Genomic DNA, 25,537 nt, shown 5'->3' on the forward strand with positions numbered 1-25,537 from the left:
TCTGTCTTGCTAATAGCTGTAGGCTAACTACATTTCATCATCAAGTATTATCTAAATGCCTACAAACCTATTCCGTTTCAGAATAAAGCAAAAACATAGGCCTTTTTATGCATTGGAATTATGATTTATTGCAATGAATCGCCATGTCTGTAAGTCTGTCTGCCTTTGTACAAAAAAAAGAGGAACCGCCCTTTGCTACCGCTGTTAACGTAATATGATTCTACCACGCGTGTGCTGCTGTGCTTACCTACCGATGTGAGGTTTCTCCGCAAGCGCAAACCACACCATTCACACTGCAGACTTTCGGCTCAGTTGCAGCAAACTGATCGCACGCCACTGTCGCACTCGCGCCGCAACACAAATATTTTTTGTATTTAAGGATCAAAGTGAAACGCTTTCTTGCGGCTCAACACCCAACAGACAGATACAGTGTAGAAAGCAGGACGGGAGAGACGAAGATCATCGATTTATATTACAGTGTAACGTTTTAAATCGTTCTCTACTGAAGCGTGTCTACACAACCTAGGACGAATCTCAAACATGCGGAACATTTCGGCGTGGTCGCTCTTTCTAGTAGTCTCGTTGCTTGCTGTGAAGGGTAAGCTTTTTCCCCACCCCAGCTCTTTTCTTTGTTGTAGTAAACGCTATTGCTTTGTTGATCCATGTTTTGTTGCCTCGGTCTGTTGTTGGTTACCGCTAGGCCCTGGACTGTTTTCTTTATTCTAAACCGAATAACGGTATACGGGTAGCAGAAGCTGCCTAGTTGACTAACGTAAACCCAGGCTAAGTTTTAACATAACAGTTACGCCTTGCGGTAAAACAGATGTTTCAACTACCCTGCTAATTTAGCCGGCTAAACCTGTCTGGTTTTGGTCTTGCCATGTTAAAAAGCCACCTTGGTTGCTTACATGTTCCGTGTTTGATTCTAGACACATTAAAATCAGTTTCATCGTAAGTTTACCAATGTGGTTATTTTTATTCATCTAAAAGAGGAGGTAAGGATTTACGGTAAAAAAATGCTAATATGCTGATTCGTTTGCAGTCTAGTCACATAGCAGTCTACCGGTAGGCTATTAGGACATGATGCGCAGAATACTTGACTGTAAATGATCTATGTATCCTATATACAAGAAAATCATATATTCAGGAATAGTATAGGGGTCATTCTGGGGTGATATGGATATTTAGGGATGGTCACATTATGGACCTAGACGAGAGATATGATTAACATTATCTTACAATTATTGATAGTCTATTTAGAATGTTTGGTGGATGATTTAGGCTCAGACCTAGAGGGCTGACAGAATGTTTAGATTATGAGGTCTGTTCGGGTGAGTCGAGTCTGTCTTTCTTTCTCTTAGAAGGGTCGATGTTTCGTTCTATCCATAACGGGAGGCGCAGGTTCACCCAAAAGGGTGCCAGTTTCCTCCCTTCACACACACACACACACACACACACACTGTGCGTGCCATTGTGAGACAATAAAGGGTCCGTCTAGCCATCGAGTCCCAGTTCTGCGTTTCGTTTTTTTCCTTTACATTGTACATTGAGTTAATTCTCTGAATGTGGTGGACGAAATTACGGTCACTTCCCTAAATAGTGCACTGCAATCAGAAGTAGCGTACATTACAGTAAACGCGCCATTTGGGACAAACCCCAGCTTGTGTAAAGTTTTTCAGACTAGCGCGTAGGCTATATTGTACATTTTTGCTTGAGGGGTTTGGATTTTGGGATGAGACGATGCGGGAGGAGGGGAGGGGGCATATCCCTAGCTGCAGTCGATTCTTTTCTTTTGGGACGGGGCGTGTGTGTGACTGTGAGAGGAGCTTTTCGTGTTGTGTGTGTGTGTGATGCACGCAATGTGCACGTAATGTATGTGCACATGCGCCCGCTTTCTTTTTGGGTTCTATTTGCTCAATGCCACACCCTGAACGAAGTGTAACTCGATCAATCCTCCATACGGAAGACAGGGGGGTCCATGTGGTGATCGTCAATAAACGGATGGATCGATTATTAATTAACTGTAATCAACCGCAGCTGGGGATCGCACAGATCTATGCGGACATAATGCTTATATAATGAATTCCGTGTTGACCGGAGAAACTGTTCAATCTTTTATAATATAAAAGATTCACCTCTCTGATGTAGAAAGAAGAGGTGCATAAAAAGTATTATAAGTTCGAATGCTCATCAAGTCGCAGCTAAAGGTCAAACGGACGCGTGACAAGATGGGTGTGCGTTTGCAGACCTGTACACATCTTTTCTTATTTTCTTAAAGAACCTTTACAGTGTCGCATGGCACGAGAGCGATGATAATTCATGTGGCTGTTTTTAAGGTCACCTTATGGCAGAGATGGGGGGCTGCTTTCCTCATAGAGGCCCAGGACAAATGCATAGGCCTACTACATAGCAATGAGTAATCGCAAAAGTTACTAACTAAGTTATTAAATTACGAAGTTGTATTATCACCAAACCATACATTAATATATATAATATTATCTAAAATAAATTGCAATATAAAACGTAACAGTATGCGTAATTGTTAAACCATAGCGTAGTCACCCGCCGCAACCTGGTCTCATTGGAATAAGTGAACTATTATACGGTAATCTAAGGCACCCTATTTCGAATAATACGTTATTTTAGGTTTCATTACAATGCGCTAACAAAACGTATAATACATTATGAATTGGCTAAAATGTAACATATGTTACCAACGCATGTAAAACGTATGATATGTAATGAACGCTAGACAAATGTATCATATCATATATTAAGAATTTACCCAAAACATCCAAGCCATGTCTTGAACTGGCGACCGCAGACAGGCATCCTACCCACAGCTCCATACAGGACTATGTAATAATATAATATGTAATAATATTATAATATGTAATAATACACTGATCAGCCATAACATTATGACCACTGACAGGTGAAGTGAATAGAACTGATAATCTCATATCATGGCACCTGGGATATATTAGGAAGCAAGTGAACATTCTGTCCTCAAAGTTGATGTGTTAGAAGCAGGAAAAATGGGCAAGTGTCAGGACCTGAGTGACTTTGACAAGGGCCAAATTGTATTGGCTAGACAACTGGGTCAGAGCATCTCCAAAACTGCAGCCCTCGTTGGGTGTTCCCGGTCAAAAGTGGTCCAAGGAAGGAAAAGTGGTGAACTGGCGACAGGTTCATGGGTGGCCAAGGCTAATTGATGCACATGGGAAGTGAAGGCTGGCCCATGTGGTCCAATCCAACAGATGAGCTACTGTAGCTCAAATTGCTGAATACCTTAATTCTGTTACTGATAGAAAGGTGTCAGAACACACAGTGCATTGCAGTTTGTTGTGTATGGGGCTGCGTAGCTGCAGACCAGTCAGGTTGCCCATGCTGACCCCTGTCTACTGCCGAAAGCACATACAATGGGCACGTGAGCATCAGAACTGGACCACAGAGCAATGGAAGAAGGTGGCCTGGTCTGATAAATCTCGTTTCCTTTTATATCACATGGATGGCCGGGTGCGTGTGCGTCGCTTACCTGGAGAACACACGGCACCAGGATGCACTATGGGAAGGAGGCAAGCCGGTGGAGGCAGTGTGATGCTTTGGGCAATGTTCTGCTGGGAAACCTTGGGTTTGCAAAGATGGTTAGGTTAAGGTTTGGTTAGGGTTGGATATGACAGCACTAGGGTTAAGGTTAGGGTTAAGGTTAGGTATCACACCACTGGGCTTATGGTTAGGATTAACCATAAGCCCCCTCCTCCCCATTAAACATAACTATGTACAGTGGGGAGAACAAGTATTGATACACTGCCGATTTTTGCAGGTTTTCCCACTTACAAAGCATGTAGAAGTCTATAAAAACCTGCAAATCGGCAGTGTATCAAATACTTGTTCTCCCCAATGTAAATTCAGCAATATTAATAAGATGCAATGAAAGCACTGATTATTTGCTGATTATAGACAAATAATAGTGCATTTTTAAGTTTTAAAATATTGCGACAGCCCCGCCTGTTTCCTCACAATGGTTTGAATTTGAGTCAATGAGAGAAGCTTGCAGTGCGGTGTAGCTTTCCTTCGCTGGCAAGGTGACAGTGTTCATGTCTACCGTCTGAAAGGCGTTCAATGCACGTAGCTACCGTGAGGCGAATCCAGTAAGTATCAGCCTTGTAGACGGGGTTCCCTCTGCGTACCTTTAATTAAAAAGAATTATACACCATATGTCAAAAAATAAGTCTTTTCTTATTCATTATGGAAAAATAACTTAAAATTAGCTGAAATTAGAAGCCACCTTTGAATTTAATTTATGACAGGGTAGAAAGTTACAGAAATGTCCAAACATCGGTATCGGCATCGGTCAATTATGTTATATCAACATCGGCTATCGGTAAAGGCCAATGGTTTTCTTATCGGTGCATTCCTAGTAAAACCCCTTTTGGCCCTTTGGAAATCATTCATGATTACTCATTGAGAGGGACATGTCTGTGTGTCTGTCTGCATGCGTGTAGGTAATAGGTCTTCTGTCCCATGGGCTTTAAGATTGCATGGGGCCTGTCATAATCTTTGTGGCCTTGTTGCTGTCTAGTTATGAGAGAAACCACTGCATTCTGCAATCGGGAATGTCCATCATGGAAAGGATCTGAGATGTGAGTTGCTTGGAAGCAACACTTGCTATATGAAATAATTAAAAATACTTAAGGCTTAGTTGAGTTGGAATTGCTTGATTAACCTGTAAAAAAACCTAAATGTCAGACTCAAGTATTTGAATGCAGGTCAATGTTGCGCAGGTCAGATCCCGTGTTTTTGCTAATATACACCTAAAACAATAATATGGGTGTATTTCTGAAAGATTGTATGGAATACTTTAGTGCATTAGCATCTATATTGTAGCACTTGGAGTAGATAGATATGTGGTTGACTCTAGTCAAGTTAATGGTAAGTTTATTGTGTACAAACCCTCCAACCATCTCTATTTCCCTCCCTCCCTCCCTCCATTGCAGTGTGGTCACAGGGTGACTTCAGCCTGGATGATGCCTTGGATGATGTCACAAAAGCACGTAAGTACATTGAAACAATATGGCTGTAAAATATACAGAATAAATACAGTAAGACAATATGACTGTACAATATACGGTTAAAATACAACAAGAACATGTGACTAAAACAGAGTTGATGTACATTAGGAAGAATAAAATATAACTACAATTTTAGTACAGAGTAACTAAATTAGTGTGTAACATACTGTTTAAATACTGTAAGTTACTATGACTGTAAAATATACAGTAATTTTAGACATACTGCTGTCTACTTTCAAAAACCTGGATTCATGACTTTGTATTGAATCATGCATCATAACAATATAAATAAGGCAATTTAATGTATTAATGAATCATGTATTTTTAGCAGGATTCTGGTCAATTCTATTTCAATTCCAGTCCTTTCAAGAAATGAACTGAAATTCCAGTTACATTTTTATCCCACAAAGAAGGAATATTGCAATTCCAGTTTCTTTCCTGACTTGATATATTTTAAAGAAAAAGGATTCTAAGCCTGATTTCATGTCCCTGAGTACAATGCCACATCCTGTATTTTTTTCATTCCTTCCATGTCATCAGCGACAGTCACACCCAAACCAGTTCCATCGGGAGGAGGAGGACAACCAGGTAAACGATGCCAGATTGATGGATTCATCTATCTCCTCTGTTATTGATTATATCTGCTTGTTCTGTAGATACTGGGCATACATGATGAGTAAGGACAATGGTCCCCATTTATTTAGTAGTAAACCAGACAGAATTGAGCACTTGAAAGTATGCTTATAAAAGACTCTACTCATTCCCTGCCCCTTCTCCTTTTCTGTAGTTCTGTTTGTTTTTTGAGTCATCTATTCCCATCTCACCCCCAACACACTGGGGAAGGGCTGGTTCAGGAGAGCATCAGCATGTCCTTGACACTCTGTTTATTCATGAGAGCTGTGCATAATCGGTAAAAGCTATGAGCAGAAAGGAGGACAATAGAGTGTTTCCTTGCCCAGAAGAGAGACAGTGAATATGAGGCTTTGTGCCTTTTGGCTCCGGTTTGCAGTACTTTGGATTTCACATGATGACTATCGAGTTTGAGTTGTTTTAAATTAGTGTATTTTCATCCAAATTGGATGAACTATTCATAAATGCAGAGCATTTACACCACTGTTCAAAGGTTTGGGGTCACTTTGGTGAAAACTGTTCTGCTGATTAAAGAAGCAATGGTTTCGATTACAGGCTCAAAATGTCCAAAAACAAAGAGCTTCTGAAACTCATCAATCTGTTCTTGTTCTGATAAATTAAGGCTATTCCAGGTGAGAACTTGCCTAGAAACAGAAGATCTCATACAACAATGTGTAGTACTCCCTTCACAGAACAGAACAAACTGGCACTAACCAGAAAAGAAAGAGTGGGAAGCTATGGTGCACAACTGAGCAAGAGGACAAGTACATTAGAGTCTCTAGTTTGAGAAACAGACGCCTCACAGGTCCTCAACTGGCAGCTTCATTAAATAGTACAATCACCAGTCTCAACGTCACCAGTGAAGAGGTGACTCAGGGATGCTGGCCTTCTAGGCAGGGGACACACTAAGACTGCAAAAAAGTTTTATTGACAGACAAATCATTGTTTGAGGTGTTCGGACAAAGAAGAACATTTGTGAGATACAGACTAAACAAAAAGATGCTGGAGGAGTGCTTGACTCCATCTGTCAAGCATGGTGGGGGCGACGTGATGGTCTTGGGGTGCTTTGGTGGTAAATTGGGAGATTTGTACTGGGGAAAAAGGGATCTTAAAGAAGGAAGGCTATCACTCACTTTTGCAACGCCATGCCATAACCTGTGGACTGTACTTGATTGCAGCCAATTTCCTCCTACAACAGGACAATGACCCAAAGCACAGCTCCAAACTATGCAATAACTACTTAGGGAAGAAGCAGTCAGCTGGTATTCTGTCTATAATGGAGTGGCCAGCACAGTCATTGGATCTCAACCCTGTTGAGCTGTTGTGGGATCAGCTTGACTGTATGGTACGTAAGAATTGCCCATCAAGCCAACTTGTGGGAGGTGCACTAGGAAGTATGGGGAGAAATATATTCAGATTACCTCAATAAATGTACAACTCAAATGCCAAAGGTCCGCAAGGCTGTAATTGCTGCAAATGGAGGATTATTTGACAAAAGCAAAGTTTGAAGGACACAGTAATTATTTCTATTAAAAGTCATTATTTCTAACCATGTCAATGGCTATATTTCCTGTTCGTTATGCTATTTTTCCTATTCATACTAATTTCATGTATGTTTTCATGGAAAACAAGGATATTTGTAATTGACCCCAAACTTTTGAACTGTAGGGTATTTGGTTAATTTTGTACATAATTCCCCTCATGCACTCAACCTGTCGTCATTTTATCATTTCAAATCCAAAGTGCCGGAGTAGAAAAAAGTGCTGGAAGAAAAACATATTTATACTCTGTTGTGTTCAGAGTAGTTATAGCCCTCCCCCAAAAAATGTATAGGGGTCCTACAGAGGCCATAGCAAAATTGGCTTAGCATCAAAATTTGATGGGGGATCTCACTTTGTCTTGTTACCTTGTCTTGTTACACTCTAGTGACTCCTTGTTCTAGGTCGGCACCTGTGAGCTCAAATGTGGTTGTTGGCTGGTGAATACATTCACCTTTAGCACATGTGTGCCAATGAAAACATCCTGGTTGAGTTGAGCAGTGTGATAAGCAGGAATGGTCTGATGATGGTTGTCTGTAGATCTGGACCAGGATGCACGACACGTGATCACCACCACAAAAGCTCCACCTAAAGCTCCAAAGGCCTCGCTCAATCCCAAGCTCAAACCAGGTGAGATGATACATACATACACACACACACACACACACCAGTTTTATACATATTAAAGCAACCACCTGCAAGTTTAACAGTTTTTCCCCCTACTACTTAACCAGCATGTATTTCCCCTCGCTGATCGGAAAGGGGTAGAGTACTTAGCTGATGTGGTTCATGCGCACAGTGAATGAAAGTACTTCAGTCAGTCATTCAGAACTGCTTTTCTATAAACATCGATCCTCATTTAAATCCATTTTGTGGTTTTAATCAGTGAGCTGGAACAGTTGATGGGTGAAGGATTGACAACCTAGTCCTGCCGAGGCTTACGTTTTTGTCAATTAGTGGAAGCATTTACCCATAGCAACTGTCAGCGGGAGTAAGGGTTATCTGGCTTGCTTAAGATTGACAAGTTGTATACCTTGTCAGCTCAGGGATTAGCAAAGAATTGGTTACTGGTCAGATGTTTTAACAGCTAGGCTATCTGCCCCCCACATGGATTACTGCACTAACATTGTTTAATAGTTAGCCCTGCTTTAATGGCACCAACAAAATCTGTACTGTACCACTCGGAATAGAGGCCTTCATTTATATGTTAGTTATATTCTTGTTCTTTTCGCTTTGTTTATGTGGTGGCAATATTGTGTATGTAACTTATAAATTGTCCGAAGTTTCTCAGCTATTATGCGTTTAGCAGAATCCCTCACATCTACTCCAGTACAAACTTCAATGTCTCTTTCTCCTTAATGGCAAAAACAATGGCTATATACTGTCAATGCTGTTTGTTTCCTCCACTGAGGATTCCATCTTTATAGGTTATTTTAAATTGAGCTGACACATGTAGCCTATACTGTTATTTAGTTGAAAAACATTGCCTTTAACATTTGAGTTGTGCTATAGCGAAATCTTCTGCGCTTCAGATTGAATCAAGTCGTAAGCCTGGTATTAAGTGTAACGAGGAAGCTTGGTTTTGAGCAAATTGTATGGCCTTGAATTAAGCTCAACATGAAGCCTAGTATTTTGGCTAGCATAAAGCCTAGCTTGAAGCCTGACATTAAGCTTAGCATTAAGCCATTGACTGATTCTATTTGACAAGTAAAAAAAACAATACAACCACAAATGTGTACAATTAGTTAAAAGATATTGCACGAAAAGGTTACAAGTTTCCATTGTGGTCCTCTTCAAACATCATACATACACGTTAACAGAAACCACTGAACTGCTATAAGCCTTACCGTCACATGGATGAAATGAGAAATGCATATTTCATTTGAAGGTGCCTCCAGATGACAGTTGATGCTGTTCTTGTCTTGGAAATATCTTACATAACAGCCAACCAGCCTAGCATTACTAAACCTACAATTAAAGCCTAGCATTATTACACCTAGCATTACTAAACCTACAATTAAAGCCTAGCATTATTACACCTAGCATTACTAAACCTACAATTAAAGCCTAGCATTATTACACCTAGCATTACTAAACCTACAATTAAAGCCTAGCATTATTACGCCTAGCATTAGAAAGTTTAGCATTAGGGCTATACTAACCCCTGAGTACTCACTGCACTAACAGATGACACCCAGGCTGATTTTGACTTTGGGGCCAGCCTCCGCCCGGGTCTCCTCCCCCACGCCACCAAGGGCCCACGAATCCCACACAAACCTCAGCCTGGTTGGTACCACTGCCGCTTAATGAGCATACCTGGGCTGAAATACTATTCTGAAAGTTTCAAATACCCATGAACATTTGCAGTAGCCTGCCAGGGTGCCTGGATGTGCAGGGCTAGCAATCTTTGGCACTGTCCTTTCAGTCCATTAAGCTAGCCAATCTCTCAAAGATTAAGTACTTGAAACGATTTGGAGTAGTATTTTAACCCATGGCTTTCAACAAGCCATCACTATTTCCCCAAGTTCAGAGTCACCATCCTTCCATTGGTTTTCACATCTGTGTTCTAGTCTCACTGTGTCCTCCACTGTTTTGTTTGTGTGAAATTCACCTGCACTGTTGGCTGAAGGATTATGGTTGAGTCGGGGTGATGTGCACCACGTTGAAAGGCAACACCAATGCTGCAAAAACCATAGCGTTGATACCCAAAGTTTGTCAAATTCAGTAGGAGATTTAACATTTTTAACAGCACATGCGCTAGGCATTCTAATTAGAATGCAGATTTGGAATGCGACTTTCATGGAACATTTGGATGCAGCATGACTAGGAGCAATCATTGAGGTCAGTTTGCCAAACTCTGTGTATTGTATCTGTGGCTCAGATCTGACAACGAGCTTACTTGTTCCTGGTCTGCTTACTGTAATACACGCTGATCTGATTTGACTGGACACATGACAACTTCTATTGGTTCTTATGGCATAGAAGGAGATGAGGAAAGGTCAAGTGGAGATTATTGAGATGCACTTCATGTCTATACATTCACACACATGTAGTATGTTTTGTCTGTGTCAGTGACATGTTCACTGATAGACAAAACATATTTTAGCACATTGTATCATCATGATGTTTCTGTGTCTCCTTTATTTGTACGTGTTGTGTTTTGAGTCAGTAGCTCGGTTTCTCTGGGAGGCTTCGGAGCCACTGAACACTATCAAATTCTGGAGTGCAACCAAATGACCAACCAAACGAACAGCATAACGTTTGAAAGACCGTTGGACCTATATATTTCCTACTGAATACAAATGGTCTTTCTGGGACACATTGTAGTTCATCAGATGTTTAGTCAATTGTGTGGCTACAGAAGCAGCAAAGAGAGCCAGTCTCTCGTTTGTCATTTTTGTCTTTGTGTATCCATATAATATTTGCAGAGGAAAATGTTACGATTACCGATCAATTTGTCTCACTTTATCTGTATGTATTGGACAAAATATATACAAGGAGAAACTAATGCTGTGGATGCTGTTGTTACTGTGGACATGCGGTCTCTGCCTACAGATTCTTTAATATTATTCCTAATATCTTTGACTCACCTTTGTTCTGTGACCTCCTCCTGCAGCCAGTGATGAGTTGGACCTGGCTGATGCTCTGGACCCCAACAATGACATTGGAGGAAAGGACAAAAACAAGGGACAAGGTTATTCTTTTTGTTGTTATTATTTATTTATTTTGCTATTATTTTCTTTTTCTAGAGGACTATATTTAGTTCAGAATTGTGGGTATGAAGTACGAATGGTTTACATATTGTAGTAGTAAGGAATTGCCTTAGAATAGTATTAGTAGTAATATTATAATTAGTAGTAGTGGTAGTAGTAGCAGTAGTATTACTTGTTGCAGATGTCGTACTTTAATTTCATCATCCTGTTGTAGCATGGACTTTCCAACTAAACAAGAAATGCAAACCTCTGGTGTATTCAAGATTTAGAAAGTCTTCAAAACATAATTTCCACTTGGATTTGCAGTCAGAAACAAATTGTATCAACCACTACAAAAAATTATACCAGATAACAATTCAGATTTCCTGTTGTTTGTGGGATTATATTTTCTGGCATAGCAATGTGGTAGAAAAAATCACATGTGATGTATTAGCCAAGACTGAATATACCAGTCTTAGTAGTACACTGTAGTCAGAGATGGGCAAAGAAACATCAAAATGTGTTTTAAAATAAGATACCAAATACCTTCATTTTAAGTATCAAAAACTACAAAATACAGCAGCCACTCCATGTATCAAAATAAACTACAGCATTTTTGTATTTTGTAATACTTTTACAAGGGAGCTTGGAATTACTTTGCAAACCTTCCATCTATCAGTCTATTTTATCTGTCCCTTCACCAGTACACGGACTCAGTTGATTCCATCTATCAGTCTATTTGATCCATTCCTTCACCAGTACACGGACTCAGTTGATTCCATCTATCAGTCTATTTGATCCATTCCTTCACCAGTACACTGACTCAGTTGATTCCATCTATCAGTCTATTTGATCCATTCCTTCACCAGTACACTGACTCAATTGATTCCATCTATCAGTCTATTTGATGCATTCCTTCACCAGTACACTGACTCAATTGATTCATTCTATCAGTCTGTTTGATCCATTCCTTCACCAGTACACTGACTCAGTTCATTCCGTCTATCAGTCTATTTGATCTATCCCTTCACCAGTACACTGACTCAGTACATTAAGTAGACAATGTTTGATAGCAACAGCTTTTCTCTGCCTAACGAGTCATGTGATAAAGCTGACATGCAACCAGTTACAGATGAAATATTCACATATCCCTGTGATCACCCAGATGAAGGTTAGCTTTAATGTAACCAACAATTTAATGTTTAATTAACAGTTTGCTAATGACTCATAATTGTATCCTAATTTAGTTACTTGGTGTTTGGTAATGAAGGGCCTACTTTGCATCAGCAACTCTGACTCAATGACAAACAAGTCATTCATAAGAAGGCAAACGAAGGCACCTTTATTCATAGCAACTCGTTTCTAAGTAATAAATCATTTGATTGTTAATCATAAATACACTGCTCAAAAAAATAAAGGCAACACTTAAATAACACATTGAATCTCGATGAAGGAAATGTATTAAAGATCAAAATCTTTACTGTACATTGTGTAATTCGTTGAGAACAAAGTGAACTGAACTTGAACTCGACTTGAATGTAACAACGGTCAATGGAAACCAAAAGCACCAACCGATTTGAGGGGTTGAATCTAAGTAAACAATTGAAATCACAGGCTGTTCCAACTTTCATCACGGCAACTCATAATGTGACTGAGTTGTGTGTATGGCCCCACATGCCTGTATGCAATCCTGACAACGTCTGGGCATGCTCCTGTTGAGATAGCGGATGGTGTCCTGGGGGATATCCGCCCAGACCTGGATCAGGGCATCAGTGAGCTCCTGGACGGTCTGTGGCGCTACTTGGCGGCATCAGATGCACTGATACATAACGTCCCAGAGGTTCTCAATTGCATCCAGGTCTGGGGAACGTCAGGGCCAGTCAATGGCATCAATGCCTTCGTCATCCAGGAACTGCCTACACACTCTGGCCACATGAGGCCGGGCATTGTCCTGCACCAGGAGGAACCCAGGGCCCACTGCACCAGCATCAGGTCTGACGATGGGTCTGAGGATTTCATCCTGGTATCTATCAGCGGTCAGGGTACCGTTGGCACGTTGAGGTCTGTACGACTCCAAGGATACGCCTCCCCAGACCATCACTGACCCACTGCCAAACCCGTCTTGCCGGATGATGTTGCAGGCAGCGTAACATTTACCTCTCCAGACTCTTTCACGTGTGTCACATGTGCTCAGTGTGAACCTGCTCTCATCTGTGAAGAGAATGGGTCACCAATCTGCCAATTCTGGTGTTCTCTGGCGAATGCCATTCGAGCTGCACGGTGCTGGGCCGTGAGCACAGGTCCTACTAGAGGATGTCAGGCCCTCATGCCACCCTCATGAAGTCTGTTTTTGACAGTTTGGTCAGAAACATGCACACCAGTAGCCCGCTGGAGGTCATTTTGTAGTGCTCCGACAGTACTCCTCCTGTTCCTCCTCGCAAAAAGGAGCAGATACCGGTCCTGTTGCTGGGTTGGTGCCCTTGTATGGCCCTGTCCAGCTCTCCTCATGTAATGGCCCATCTCCTGGTATCTCCTCCATGCTCTTGAGACTGTACTGGGAGTCACAGCAAACCTTTTTGCAACAGAACATATGGATGTGCCATCCTGGAGGAGCTGGACTCCCTGTGCAACCTGAATGGGCTGCAGGTACCGCATCATGCTACCAGTAGTGACAAGGACACTAGCAAAATGCAAAACTAAACAAGAATCAGTCAGGAAGGATAAGGAGAGCAATTGTTTGTTGCCACCACCTGCAAAACCATTCCCTTTTTGAAGGGTGTCTAGCGGTTGCCTCTCCATTGTACGTTTTCACTTTCATTTGCACCAAAACAGGTGACATTGATTCACAATCGTTTATGCTTCCTAACTGGACAAATTGATATCCCGTGAAGTTTAATTTACTTATGTATATACTGTGTTGATAGTTTGTTCCCTTAATTTTTTTGAGCAGTGTATAATAATAATTTCATTTATTATGGTATGCAAAATCATACATCTTATGATTACATCATCTTACTAAACAGCTACTTCAATTAGGGTACAATCATTTAGCAATCAATTCTTTATAAATCATTGGACACCTATTTGGAAGTTGAAAACAAACATTAATGCTTTTTCAACAATTATTAAATGATCTATATGCTTTGATTTAAAATGTAGCCAGAAACGTAATCAGAAAGTAGCAACAGAACTTTTCAAAGAGTATTAACCCAACTCCAACTTGAGTGCCTCAGAATACAGGTATAGAGGACACATTTACATAAACTCCAATAGAGAATACTACAGACCAGGTATTATAAAAAAAAGTTATATCAAAAACAGTCAAACTTACAGTGGGGATACAACAAGTATTTGATACACTGCCGATTTTGCAGGTTTTCCCACTTACAAAGCATGTAGAAGTCTGCACACACTGCAGCAGGGATTTTGGCCTACTCCTCCATACAGACCTTCTCCAGATCCTTCAGGTTTCAGGGCTGTCGCTGGGCAATACAGACTTTCAGCTCATTCCAAAGATTTTCTATTGGTTTCAGGTCTGGAGACTGGCTAGGCCAGTCCAGGACCTTGAGATGCTTCTTACGGAGCCACTCCTTAGTTGCCCTGGCTGTGTGTTTCGGGTCGTTGAGGGAAGGAGGTTGTTGGCCAAGATCTCGCAATACATGGCCCCATCCATGCTCCTCTCAATACGGTGCAGTTGTCCTGTCCCCTTTGCAGAAAAGCATCTCCAAATAATGATGTTTCCACCTCCATGCTTCACTGTTGGGATGGTGTTCTTGGGGTTGTACTCATCCTTCTTCTTCCTCCAAACACGGCAAGTGGAGTTCTATTTTTGTCTCATCAGACCACATGACCTTCTCCCATTCCTCCTCTGGATCATCCAGATGGTCATTGGCAAACTTCAGACAGGCCTGGACATGCGCTGGTTTGAGCAGGGGGACCTTGCGTGCGCTGAAGGATTTGAATCCATGACAGCGTAGTGTGTTACTAATGGTTTTCTTTGAGACTGTGGTCCCAGCTCGCTTCAGGTCATTGACCAGGTCCTGCCGTGTAGTTCTGGGCTGATCCCTCACCTTCCTCATGATCATTGATGCCCCACGAGGTGAGATCTTGCATGGAGCCCCAGACTGAGGGAGATTGACCATCATCTTGAACTTCTTCCATTTTCTAATAATTGCGCCAACAGTTGTTGCCTTCTCACCAAGCTGCTTGCCTATTGTCCTGTAGCCCATCCCAGCCTTGTGCAGGTCTACAATTTTATCCCTGATGTCCTTACACAGCTCTCTGGTCTTGGCCATTGTGGAGAGGTTGGAGTCTGTTTGATTGAGTGTGTGGACTGGTGTCTTTTATACAGGTAACGAGTTCAAACAGGTGCAGTTAATGCAGGTAATGAGTGGAGAACAGGAGGGCTTCTTAAAGAAAAACTAACAGGTCTGTGAGAGCCGTAATTCTTACTGGTGATCAAATACTTGTCATGCAATAAAATGCAAATTAATGTGATTTTCTGGATTTTTGTTTTAGATTCCGTCTCTCACAGTTGAAGAGTACCTATGATAAGAATTACAGACTTCTACATGCTTTGTAAGTAGGAAAACCTGCAAAATCACCAGTATATCAAATACTTGTTCTCCCCACTGTATATGTGTGGGTGAGAGAATAAGCGTGTGATTGAATGAGTGTTAATGACAATAAGGCACACGTGTGTGTGTGTGTGTGTGTGGGCGCATTTAACAAGTTACACCATATTGTGGCATTATAATGTAATGTTGTACAACACTGAAACGCATTATTTGGATTTTATTCGTGCACAACCGATGAAAACATAGGCTGAAAGTACCAAGCTAACGTTAACTGTGAGGGCTGCTACTCGGGCAAAATAGTTAGCTAGAACATTACGTAAACTGGTAAACAATTTCGCCTAGGCTAATGAAATGAACACTAAAAATGTACGAACTGTAATATATTCTGTAATAATCGATGGAAAGCTGGAAACCTACACGTTTCTCACCTTGACCTTCTTTGGGTATGGATACATTTTCTGTTCTGATCTCTCAACGTGTCTGGGCAAATTACTAGTAGGCACCAATCAGAGCCAGCATTTTTATGTAATGCAGACTTCTCACAAAGTATTTTACAGTATTTTTAAAATACAAAACACTAAAATATGTTGATACAAAACATGCAGACATTTTCATTAACCCTATCAAATATAAATTATATGAATACACTATTTTGTATTTGAAATGCATAAATACTGCCCATCCCTGGCTGTAGTATTAGTACAAGGTTTGAAGGTCTGTCATAACGTACTGGTGGTAGCATAGTGATCTCATAGTAACTGTATATTAGCCCAGTATAGTATTAAAAGCTTGATGTGGTGTCATATGCTCGTCAGATAAAGGTATCGGTGGCGGGGGCAGGGGAGGCGGAACCCCCAATAACAGAGGAGGGAATGGGGGTAAGGAACCAAAGCGACCCACTCTTAACTGTGGTCTGCCTGACCAAACTAAACTCCCCAGGCTTATGCCCAATCCTATCCTGCCTATCTACGACTGGGGACTGACTTTCTGTTCTGAAAAACAATACCTGCCCAGTTCTTTTTCAATGCATCCCTCTTTCTTTGACATCCACCCCATCTCTCTATCACTACCAGACTTTCTACTTTCAGCTATTCTACCAATATCACTCTTTCACCATTAACATGGCATACTGTGGAGTTATGGTTGGAAAACCTCAACACACAGTATAGAAATCTTTCCCTTTTGGAGTGTGTGTATAGTGGCTGTGCTGTGCAGAAAGCAGGACTTGTCTAGAACTGAAACCGCATCCTTCTGTTTTCCTGCCAATTGTGGTCCTAACATCTCTGGTCATTAACCTCAAGTGGTTCTCTCTTTGGGTATTGTCAAAGACTAACCCTCTCTTTGTCCTTCCTGGGTGAAATCTGTCAACACACATCCTCTTGTTTGGTATTTCCACGTTACTGGAGGACCAACACTTTGTTATTGTGGCTGACACATTTTTTGAAGGAAGTTACGTGTGTGGCTATGGATCTCTCCCTGGTTTGGCGTCTGTGTGTGTGTGTGTTGTGGTTGCCACTTAATGTTGGTGTTTTATCCTGTTTTAGGTGGTTCCTTCTCCGATGATGATCTGTTTGGCGTCAGCAAAGACGATACCTACAAGCCTGACAAAGGCAAAGGTGAACGAAACAGACAGCATATTTAGGGATTTATTTTAATTAGCTGAATGCAATGGTAAAATCCCAGGGCAAGCAATACAGCTACATGTTTGAAAGTTTGTCAGAAATATTTTCGCCATCTTCCCGACCGAGCAGGGAAGCTGGTGGCAGGAAGGCCCTGGGCTTTAGGAATATATAAGTGGTTGAAGGTTTACCTCTGACTTATCTAAATTTACTAACTTATTTGTATGTATTGCTCAAATAAGTTTCAATTCCAATGTTAGCCTGTGATAATTAGTAAAATGGTCTACGTAAATGAAATTGCAAAATGTAGACCTACAATATAGACATTTTCTAACAAGAGTCTAGGTTCACTAAGTGTAATTATGGCTGTGTATGGACGTGCCAAATGAGGCCTAAAAAGAATACTTAACTCTAATAAAATTCTGAACAGAATGACAAAACTGCCTGTTTTTACACACTGAAGTCTGTGCCCAAATTCTACCAAGCTAACATATGGAATTGTTTTAAGATTGAAACACCACAGATAATTTACAGGGGATACAAGATGAATAGATTAACAGTTTTTCACGCAATAGTTATAATAGCAATGCCTCACCTTTAAAGGGGAATAATGGCAAATATGGAAAATGTTAGTCAATAAATCCATTTGTGTAATTGTTGCATTGTCTAAGCCTGCTGTTCAAGCTAGTGCTAATCTTAGAAGTTTTCTACAGAGAGCACTAAATAATAGCTGAGTGGTCCCAGTTAGCATTTGTTAAATAACTTTTAAGTAACGTGTATGTAACTTGTGTGGAAAGAGACATCAGTTTGGAAAAATTTACATTCTTTGATTGTTGAAGGATTAGCACTTGTAACCGGAGTTAACATGTCCACTGCTGGATGAACTTTGCCGGGCATTTCTCTCTTAGTTTCTTTTAATGTTTGTGTTATTGTCAAACCTTGCTGTAATTTGGATTGATCGGTTTCAAGTACATTTGGTCCTTTTTTATGTGCTGGCATGTGGTCAGTAGTACACACACAACTCGGCATTGTCACACAACCCTGCGCAATTGAAACTAAGTGTGGCCTGTGAAAACGAAACATTTGTTGGCCATGGACATGATGGCTGGAGACCAGGGTCACCAAAGTAGTGTTGCCTGTTCCATTAACTCACGGAATTGACATTAATAACCAATAACAGACTTCCTCACTTAACATTGTTTTGTGCTTGTAGGTGGACGAGGTGGCAGTCAGTCCGCTGATGAGAACAATTATGGTACATATTTATTGACGGCCAGGACGGTGACATTTTTAAATTCACAACAGGTTACGCGTGGCCAGGTTCCCTGTGCAATGCTGATTACGTGTATCTGTTCCAGACACCGACACCATGGCGGAGACCGGGACCATCGCCGGCATAGTGAGTGCCGTTGGGGTGGCGCTGGTTGGTGCCATCACCAGCTACATCTCCTACCAGAAGAAGAAGTTCTGCTTTAGCATACAGCGTAAGAGACCGGGATTATCATTATCTGTAGCCTAATCTATAATGTAGGTTTCATGGCATGGTTTAATTTAGATTGTACATCCATTACACTGCAGTGAAATGACACAGGATTATAATAGTCTTTAATGTTATATAATATTATAATCTATATGTGAAATCTTAGGGTTAACATAATGCTCTTCTCCCACCTCAGAGAGCCTGCAAGGAGACTTGGTAAAGACTGAAAACCCAGATGCAGTTGTGGCCACAGAACCGCAAGGTAAACATCCATAGAGAGCCAATCTATGTACACACATTTCTATGCAACCACCACAAAAAAATAGGTTTATGGCGATGATATCCAACTTTTGCCGAATTGATGGTTCTGCATTGTTGTTAGTTAACACAGGAGTGAAATGTGAAACTGTAATCTACTGTTAACAAGGTCTATCAGGGAGATTGGAGTGGAGGAAAAGGAAGAACGCATGTTATCTTGGGTAACTTAATACTCTGGGGTGTTGTGGTTCTTAACCACTCTGATGAGAAAAACTAAATAAGGGAAATATTAAAGGTTTTTTGTTCCCCCCTAAACACGTAGACCCTTATTGCAGAAACAATACAGCCGATCTTATGTCACTTGAAATTAATTACAGTCGACAAGAGAAGGCATGTTTTCCAATTGGAAATGTTGGTAAAAACTGAGTGAAAGGTTTCTGAAAGATTGATTCAGGTGTGATTAGGATTATAACTGTTGAATCTTTGCTCTCTTTCAAACACACAGTTCAACAGACCCTTCTGGAACCTCCGAATGCTGAGCCACCAAGCGAGGAGAACGTGGTCTAACAACCCCTAATCTCCACACACACACACACACACACACACACACACACACACGCGCCCTTACCTTGTGGAATATATCCCCTTTCACCTCAACACGACACCAACACACACCACACTCTCTTTATTCCTAGCTACACAGGGCTCGGCAAACTGGACAAAAGTTTCATTGGTGGCCATGTAGACACCACTGAGTTGCAAAAGGTACTTAAGGTCAGCATGCAGGGTTTTTTTTTTGGATAAAAATGTTTTTGTAAATGCGGTTGGCGTGGCCAGGGCAGTGGTAAAAGACATCGCCCTGTCACCACTGCCCTGTCACCCCACAGAATATGCATATTTTAAAGGCCCCATCCTACCTTCATACATTAGACTATTCCTTAAAATTCTACACATTTTCCCAAGAACCTGATAGAAATGTTGGTCATTTTAAAGCTAATTTCCTGCAATTGTAAACATTTTCCCATAGATCTAAAAACAAAGGCAGTGCAAACATTGCTCACACATTATAACATACTATACAACTGGTTGCAGTGTCTGTAAAAGCACTTTGTGACAACTGCTTAAATGATTGACTGATTAAAAACAAAAATGCAAAGGCCATTTCAACAAATTCAAAACTAAAGCAAGGCTCTGCTTATTTTGTAAACACTAGCTAGTAACTAGGGATTAATTGTTGGAATTAGTCAGATATTTTGGCTTAACAGGACCCACAAGGCCTGGGACGTCTTGACAAAAAGAATGCCCATCACTACTAGTTAGTACCGCCAGATCGTTCTGCCTTAATTCCTGGGGGAGGACATTTGAGAGCCCATTGGCTGTCATCATAGATGACACGCATTAAAGCCCCCGCCTTAATAAATGTTGTCACTTTTGTAATTACAAAAGACGTAAAACATTTAGCCAGCTCACCTAAGAATTTTTACCCAAGAAAAAACCCCGAGAATGTCACTGTGACACATCTTGGTGTCAGCATTGACGAACAATGTGCTGACCTCTCTGAACCTACCCCATTCAAACTGTGTACATAGAATTTTTATTTATTGGAACTGTTCTGAACTACACTGTTTACGATATATATAGGAGATGGCAACCTGATTCTAGATCACTTTGACGAGGACGGTCTCATTAAAACACATAGCTAACGATCTTGGACCTGGCTTCGATCTTGCCCTTTCCTGAAAGTTAGTGTAGTGAACATTCATGTCCCCCTACTTTAGTTTTCCAGTCAAAGAAACATATCAAATCGATGCAGGCACTATGACTGGTGTAGTTTCTGTCTATTCTAAAGATGGAGGTGATTTCTTGCTTGGATAAGAAGAGATTTTTACTTTTGATGCTTGAAATCAAACATTGACTGTATCCAACATTCAGTTTGTTTTATTGGATTGTCTTCAATAACTGAATTGGTTGAGTTGAATTGGTCGAATTCCGTTGGTTAAACTAATTGAGTTGGTTGGCTAAAGTAAATTTAGGTGAATCAATTGAGTTGGTCTTGAAAGTGTACCTTTTTGAGTGCAGAATTTCAAGTTGCTGCTCGTGATGGAGATTAAAATCCCAAAACGTTCCCCCAGTCCCCATCCCCTCGTATGTAAGTGATTTTGTACCATTTTTACCTTCATTGTATATATTCACCTTGTCCTAAAGAAATGAAGCATTTTGCAGTGGTTACACAGGTCAATGTCTAAATGCTGCATTTTTTTTTTGCCTGGGTTCTGGACTGCTTCTGCTTTTGCCAACTCCTGTTTGTTTGGCGTGACAGCAAAATCAAACTGGGACCCAGGCTAACATTTTTATAGTGGTGATTTTAGGATGATTAAAAAAACAAAAAACAAGAAAACTACAACAATTAAGCAATGTTCATTTGAACAACTTAATTACTTACTAACCCGAGGGCTGCTGCTTATTGTTTGTGATATTAGTGTTTTAGGAGTTGCGAATAGAAAAAAGTTCCTGTTTCAATATCCATCCAAGCACTTTGCTTAGGGAATGAGCTAGCATATTGGGTGTGCATTCCAAGAAAGAATATGCTGAATGGACATTGGCGCATAGCCTTGAAGTCTACTTGTGTGAAAATGTGATTGTGATGAAGATCCTTTCACTACTTTGTCTACGTTGTATATTGTTTCTGTGCTATCCAGGTAATGCCAGTGCTAGGGAAAGCTAATGTTAATGTGAAGTCAAGGCAAACAACTTAAAGGGTCTCAAAGTAGTGCAGAGGTTGCACTTCAGGCTGGCTGCGCTGAAGATGTTGCAGATTTTCCATTGCATCAGCCAATGGCTGCGTGCCATGTCGTTGACTAGGCAGTGAGGCATCAAAACTCTATCGTGATTTGGCTACCTGACCTATCCAGGTGCTATGACATCTGGCTGGTGTCTGCAATGTAATCAGCTATATAGTGGCTGTATGGAGACTGGTTGTATGTTTTTGTTCCTAAATAATTTATGGCTATATATAGACTTCTTCAGATTTAGCTCTGCTATATGAAAGCATAGTGGTTTAGGTTGTTTGGGTAGTATTCATACTTGGCTTTGCCTTGTTTCAGTCAATTGCTTGTTAGGATGGTTAGGGACAATTCCAATTTCAAATCAGCCATTTAAAAAGAAATTATTCTCAGTTTAAATTCAAGAATTGAAAAGGTTCTTACATTTTTGGGGGAAAATCCATTGCTGAAAAACAATGACCTATTTCCATAACTAAGTAGCATTCCTTTCAATTGACTGAATTGAAATGGAATTGGCCGTGTCCCTTGTAAGAAGTAGTAGAGGGAAAGCCAAGCTTGTAAATTGCGGTGTGAGCAAACTATTTTTACTCTTCCTTGTAGTGTGAGTGTATTCCTTGATATACCGGTATATCCCGATGATCAATACAATCGTTCTGTGTTTTTTGCGCATTTGTATTTGTCTCTGCGCCACCACTCTTTCTACACTAACGTTTACTAGAGTTGGTTTTGTCTTGACTTTTTAGCTCAACTTATTGAACGTTTTTGGGGGTTGATATCGAAGAATGTTTCCAAGTGACTTTAATGCCAGATATCCAAACATTTGAGGGCAAACTAAACTTATTTAATTTGTTGTGCACAGGAATATTGGTAATAGTGTGATTTAGGATGTTGTCCTCCTACGATATGCTGCACCCTTTTCCTTCGGGCTCCCTGGTTGCCTTGGAAACACAGCTCAAGAACCACTCCTTCTGTGATGGTCCAGCACTACCTGTGGTCTTTTTCTGCTCCTAACAACTGCACTAGGATCAGTTATTTTACCATACTTCTCATTACTTTAAGGTAAAGATTTTGGTCGGAAACTTGTTGAAAAACATTTTTAACAACTACGTTCTAAATATTCCATCCTTTATAAGAAATGAATTTGAATCAATGTCATCATTCTGGACCGTAGCATTCTGAAATTGAACATCAATGACCATAGATCTGTCAGCATATTAAAAAGTGTTACTATGAAAACCACAGTTAGCACTTTTCTGTCTGGTCACACAGATTCCAGGGTGCGTTGCTAATTGTTCTATCCTACGGCTATGCAGCACGTATGACGCTTCTATCTATGCCTTATAACATGCTCACTTGTGCTGGGTTCTGCAGTAGGCCTACTAACCACATAGATCTAGAATAGATAGAACGGAACATACAATGGATAGAAATTGGATTCTAATTCTTTGCTTTTCTTAGTGAAGTTCACATGTAACAATGGTGTGGGAACCATTGTTTACATTTATGAGAACTACCAACCAATTCCAGTGTCCATTCTATAAATTGTATTTCTATGGCTAAAACCCTTCAGTGATTTAGCGCTGTGCTTACACAAAAAATCCACAACGAATGTTTACCGAATGTACTCTAACTGTGATAGCATCTCTCGCTGCGCTTTTCTCATGTAGCAAAAAAAATAAAAGACACACCAAAGATGTAGCACTCAAGTATTTGAAGAAATCTTGGTGTTGTGCTTCGTTTTGATAGTTTCACTACCTTTACTTTGTCACTAAACAGAGTAAAGATAGACGCCCTCTTTTTTTATCAATTGCATGTGAGGTTATTTACCAAAAAATAACAATGACTGTGTTTCGATTCTGGGCCAATTGAATGTTGAAGTGTCGTGGACACGCAAACAACATCACAGCCACAAACAAATCACAGAAATCTCACTTAAATTACAAAAAAAAAAAATCTGCGTAAAACTGTATGGCAACCAGCTGCAATATGATTGTGAGTTTGTTTAACAAAACATTCTGGAAAACCTCAACAGCGTCTGTAAAAAAGTTGTCGAGGCAACTCCCAATCCTATTGTGGCTGTTAGCCTCGTTACAATTATTTGTATGTAGAATAAACTTCCTTTAAGACATGATTTACAGTGCACAGATTGAGACTGTTAGGACTAAAGATCTCCCTAACTCATTCCGGTCCATAAATGTGTAATAGGCATGGTAGATATGAAAGGATTTGATGAGGTATGCAGAGTTGTGTGAGTGAGAAATGTAAAAATAAGGTAATTCTGTGGTGCTATCTTGTATGGATTCTTGTAATACATATACATTCATGTTCTTTGCGGAAGGGTAGTATGGCAACTCTTGGATTGCAGTATGAATCATTTGCCTGATATGGAAATTAGATAACCGAACGTTTTTCAAAAACGAACGGAAACGTGCGTGTTAAGAGTCTATGAACTAGGATTTGCGTCGCGTTAGTTTGCAGTACAAAGGCTTCGGGGGCTGCCCTTAGTGTCTAGGGTTTACGGTACCTGGGATTTAAAGGATACATACATCAGCAGTTGGATCGCCTTAATATAGGGAGCTCATCTACTACACGTTAAACGGTATGGGCTATAACTGAACTATACGTGATTACTATGCGCATTTTGGGGTGATATTGGTTGTAGTCTTTGGAAGTTCTCATTGGGGTTGCATTGAGGAGTCGGGGGAGCCTGTAGATTTCTGTCGCCTCCTAATACTTTGACAACGATAGCAGTTGTCTTGGCTAGAAAACAGCCAGGTGTGAGGGTATCTGTAGCATCGGTAGGCATGGCGTGACGCTGATTATTTCACCTGCTATTGGCCGGTGGTTGAATTTGAGTGAGTGTATGCACTGCCACGGACGTCTGGGATGACAAAAGGAAGAATTGGATCGGGATGTCATAATATAAACAAAAAATTACACAAGCATTGGTTTATTCACTGGTGTCTGTTTAAAAGTAGCGTACTCATTATTACCAAATATTATGTACAATTCGCTTCTGTGTTTGCTGGTAGGCCTACGCTTGTGTATCATAATATGACATGCTCGTCTCCTCCTTTTTGGCATTCTAGAGTGACGTAATTCCATTGGTTGCACTAGCGGTCACTTGAACTCAATTGACCGGATGTTAGGACACAGGGCTCTTATGACATCACAATGAAAACGATGTGTTCGACTAGCTTTCACTTAAGATTCACAGCCTACTAACGCATATGGCCTTCTCTGCACAGAACCCACGTTTGATTCACTGGTGCCTGTCAACTGAATTACACACAGTTTATGCATAGGAGTTTGATGTACATATGCATACACACAATGACCTACAATTTACTAACAATGGGCTTCTGAATGTCGGACAATCTTCACTACTAACGGAAATGCGACGAGTTCGATATTTCTTACCGAGACTCTCAAAAACGATAATGCTGCAGTTCTATACTTCTATCTTTCTCTGCTGCCCATCTCACTGGCAATACATTATTGGCTTCAATATTAAAACGATCAGTCAATCAAACCCAATAAAATCATTTGGAAGAAAACCAACCTTGACTGGCGATTGTGTCAATGTTTGTTTTTTCGGTTTGCCATAGCATCTTTCTGTCTTGTGTTGGAAAACAGCCTGGCGTGGTAACAAACAGACATTCAAGAGGGCATGTTTCGAACAGGGTTTTGCATTTAGTTTGAGCCTCCACAGGTGGGCCACAGCATCATAAAACTATTGGACACTTGTGTTTGAGGAAATATTCTAAAAACAAAAGATGGTATAATTTACACAGATGTAATCAACGTACGTGCAGCACAGTGAGAACAAGTAGACATGCTTATCACAGGAACCGCTAAAAACGAGCACAAGACACAGGAAAGTGT

At 40.6% G+C, this 25,537-nt stretch overlaps 1 protein-coding gene across 4 annotated transcripts; it reads left to right on the plus strand.

The window, feature by feature from the left end:
* Positions 1–214: 214 nt before the first annotated feature.
* cd99l2 (CD99 molecule-like 2) lies at positions 215–25,213 on the plus strand. Of its 4 annotated transcripts, none has more exons than XM_020043425.3 (12): positions 215–598; positions 5,001–5,057; positions 5,616–5,663; positions 7,784–7,873; positions 9,431–9,529; positions 10,860–10,937; positions 16,334–16,390; positions 17,057–17,128; positions 18,345–18,386; positions 18,490–18,615; positions 18,808–18,873; positions 19,375–25,213. In XM_020043425.3, the coding sequence occupies exons 1-12, from the start codon at positions 541–543 to the stop codon at positions 19,434–19,436; spliced, it is 855 nt and encodes a 284-aa protein (XP_019898984.1). In that variant the 5' UTR covers positions 215–540; the 3' UTR covers positions 19,437–25,213. The 4 variants fall into 4 exon arrangements, with proteins under 4 accessions (XP_019898984.1, XP_010898137.1, XP_010898138.1 ...); XM_010899835.4 differs by having other exon boundaries at positions 216–598; positions 16,328–16,390; XM_010899836.4 differs by lacking the exon at positions 16,334–16,390 and having other exon boundaries at positions 220–598.
* Positions 25,214–25,537: the final 324 nt, after the last annotated feature.

This window comes from Esox lucius, chromosome 24, assembly GCF_011004845.1.
Source record: "Esox lucius isolate fEsoLuc1 chromosome 24, fEsoLuc1.pri, whole genome shotgun sequence".
NCBI lineage: Eukaryota > Metazoa > Chordata > Actinopteri > Esociformes > Esocidae > Esox > Esox lucius.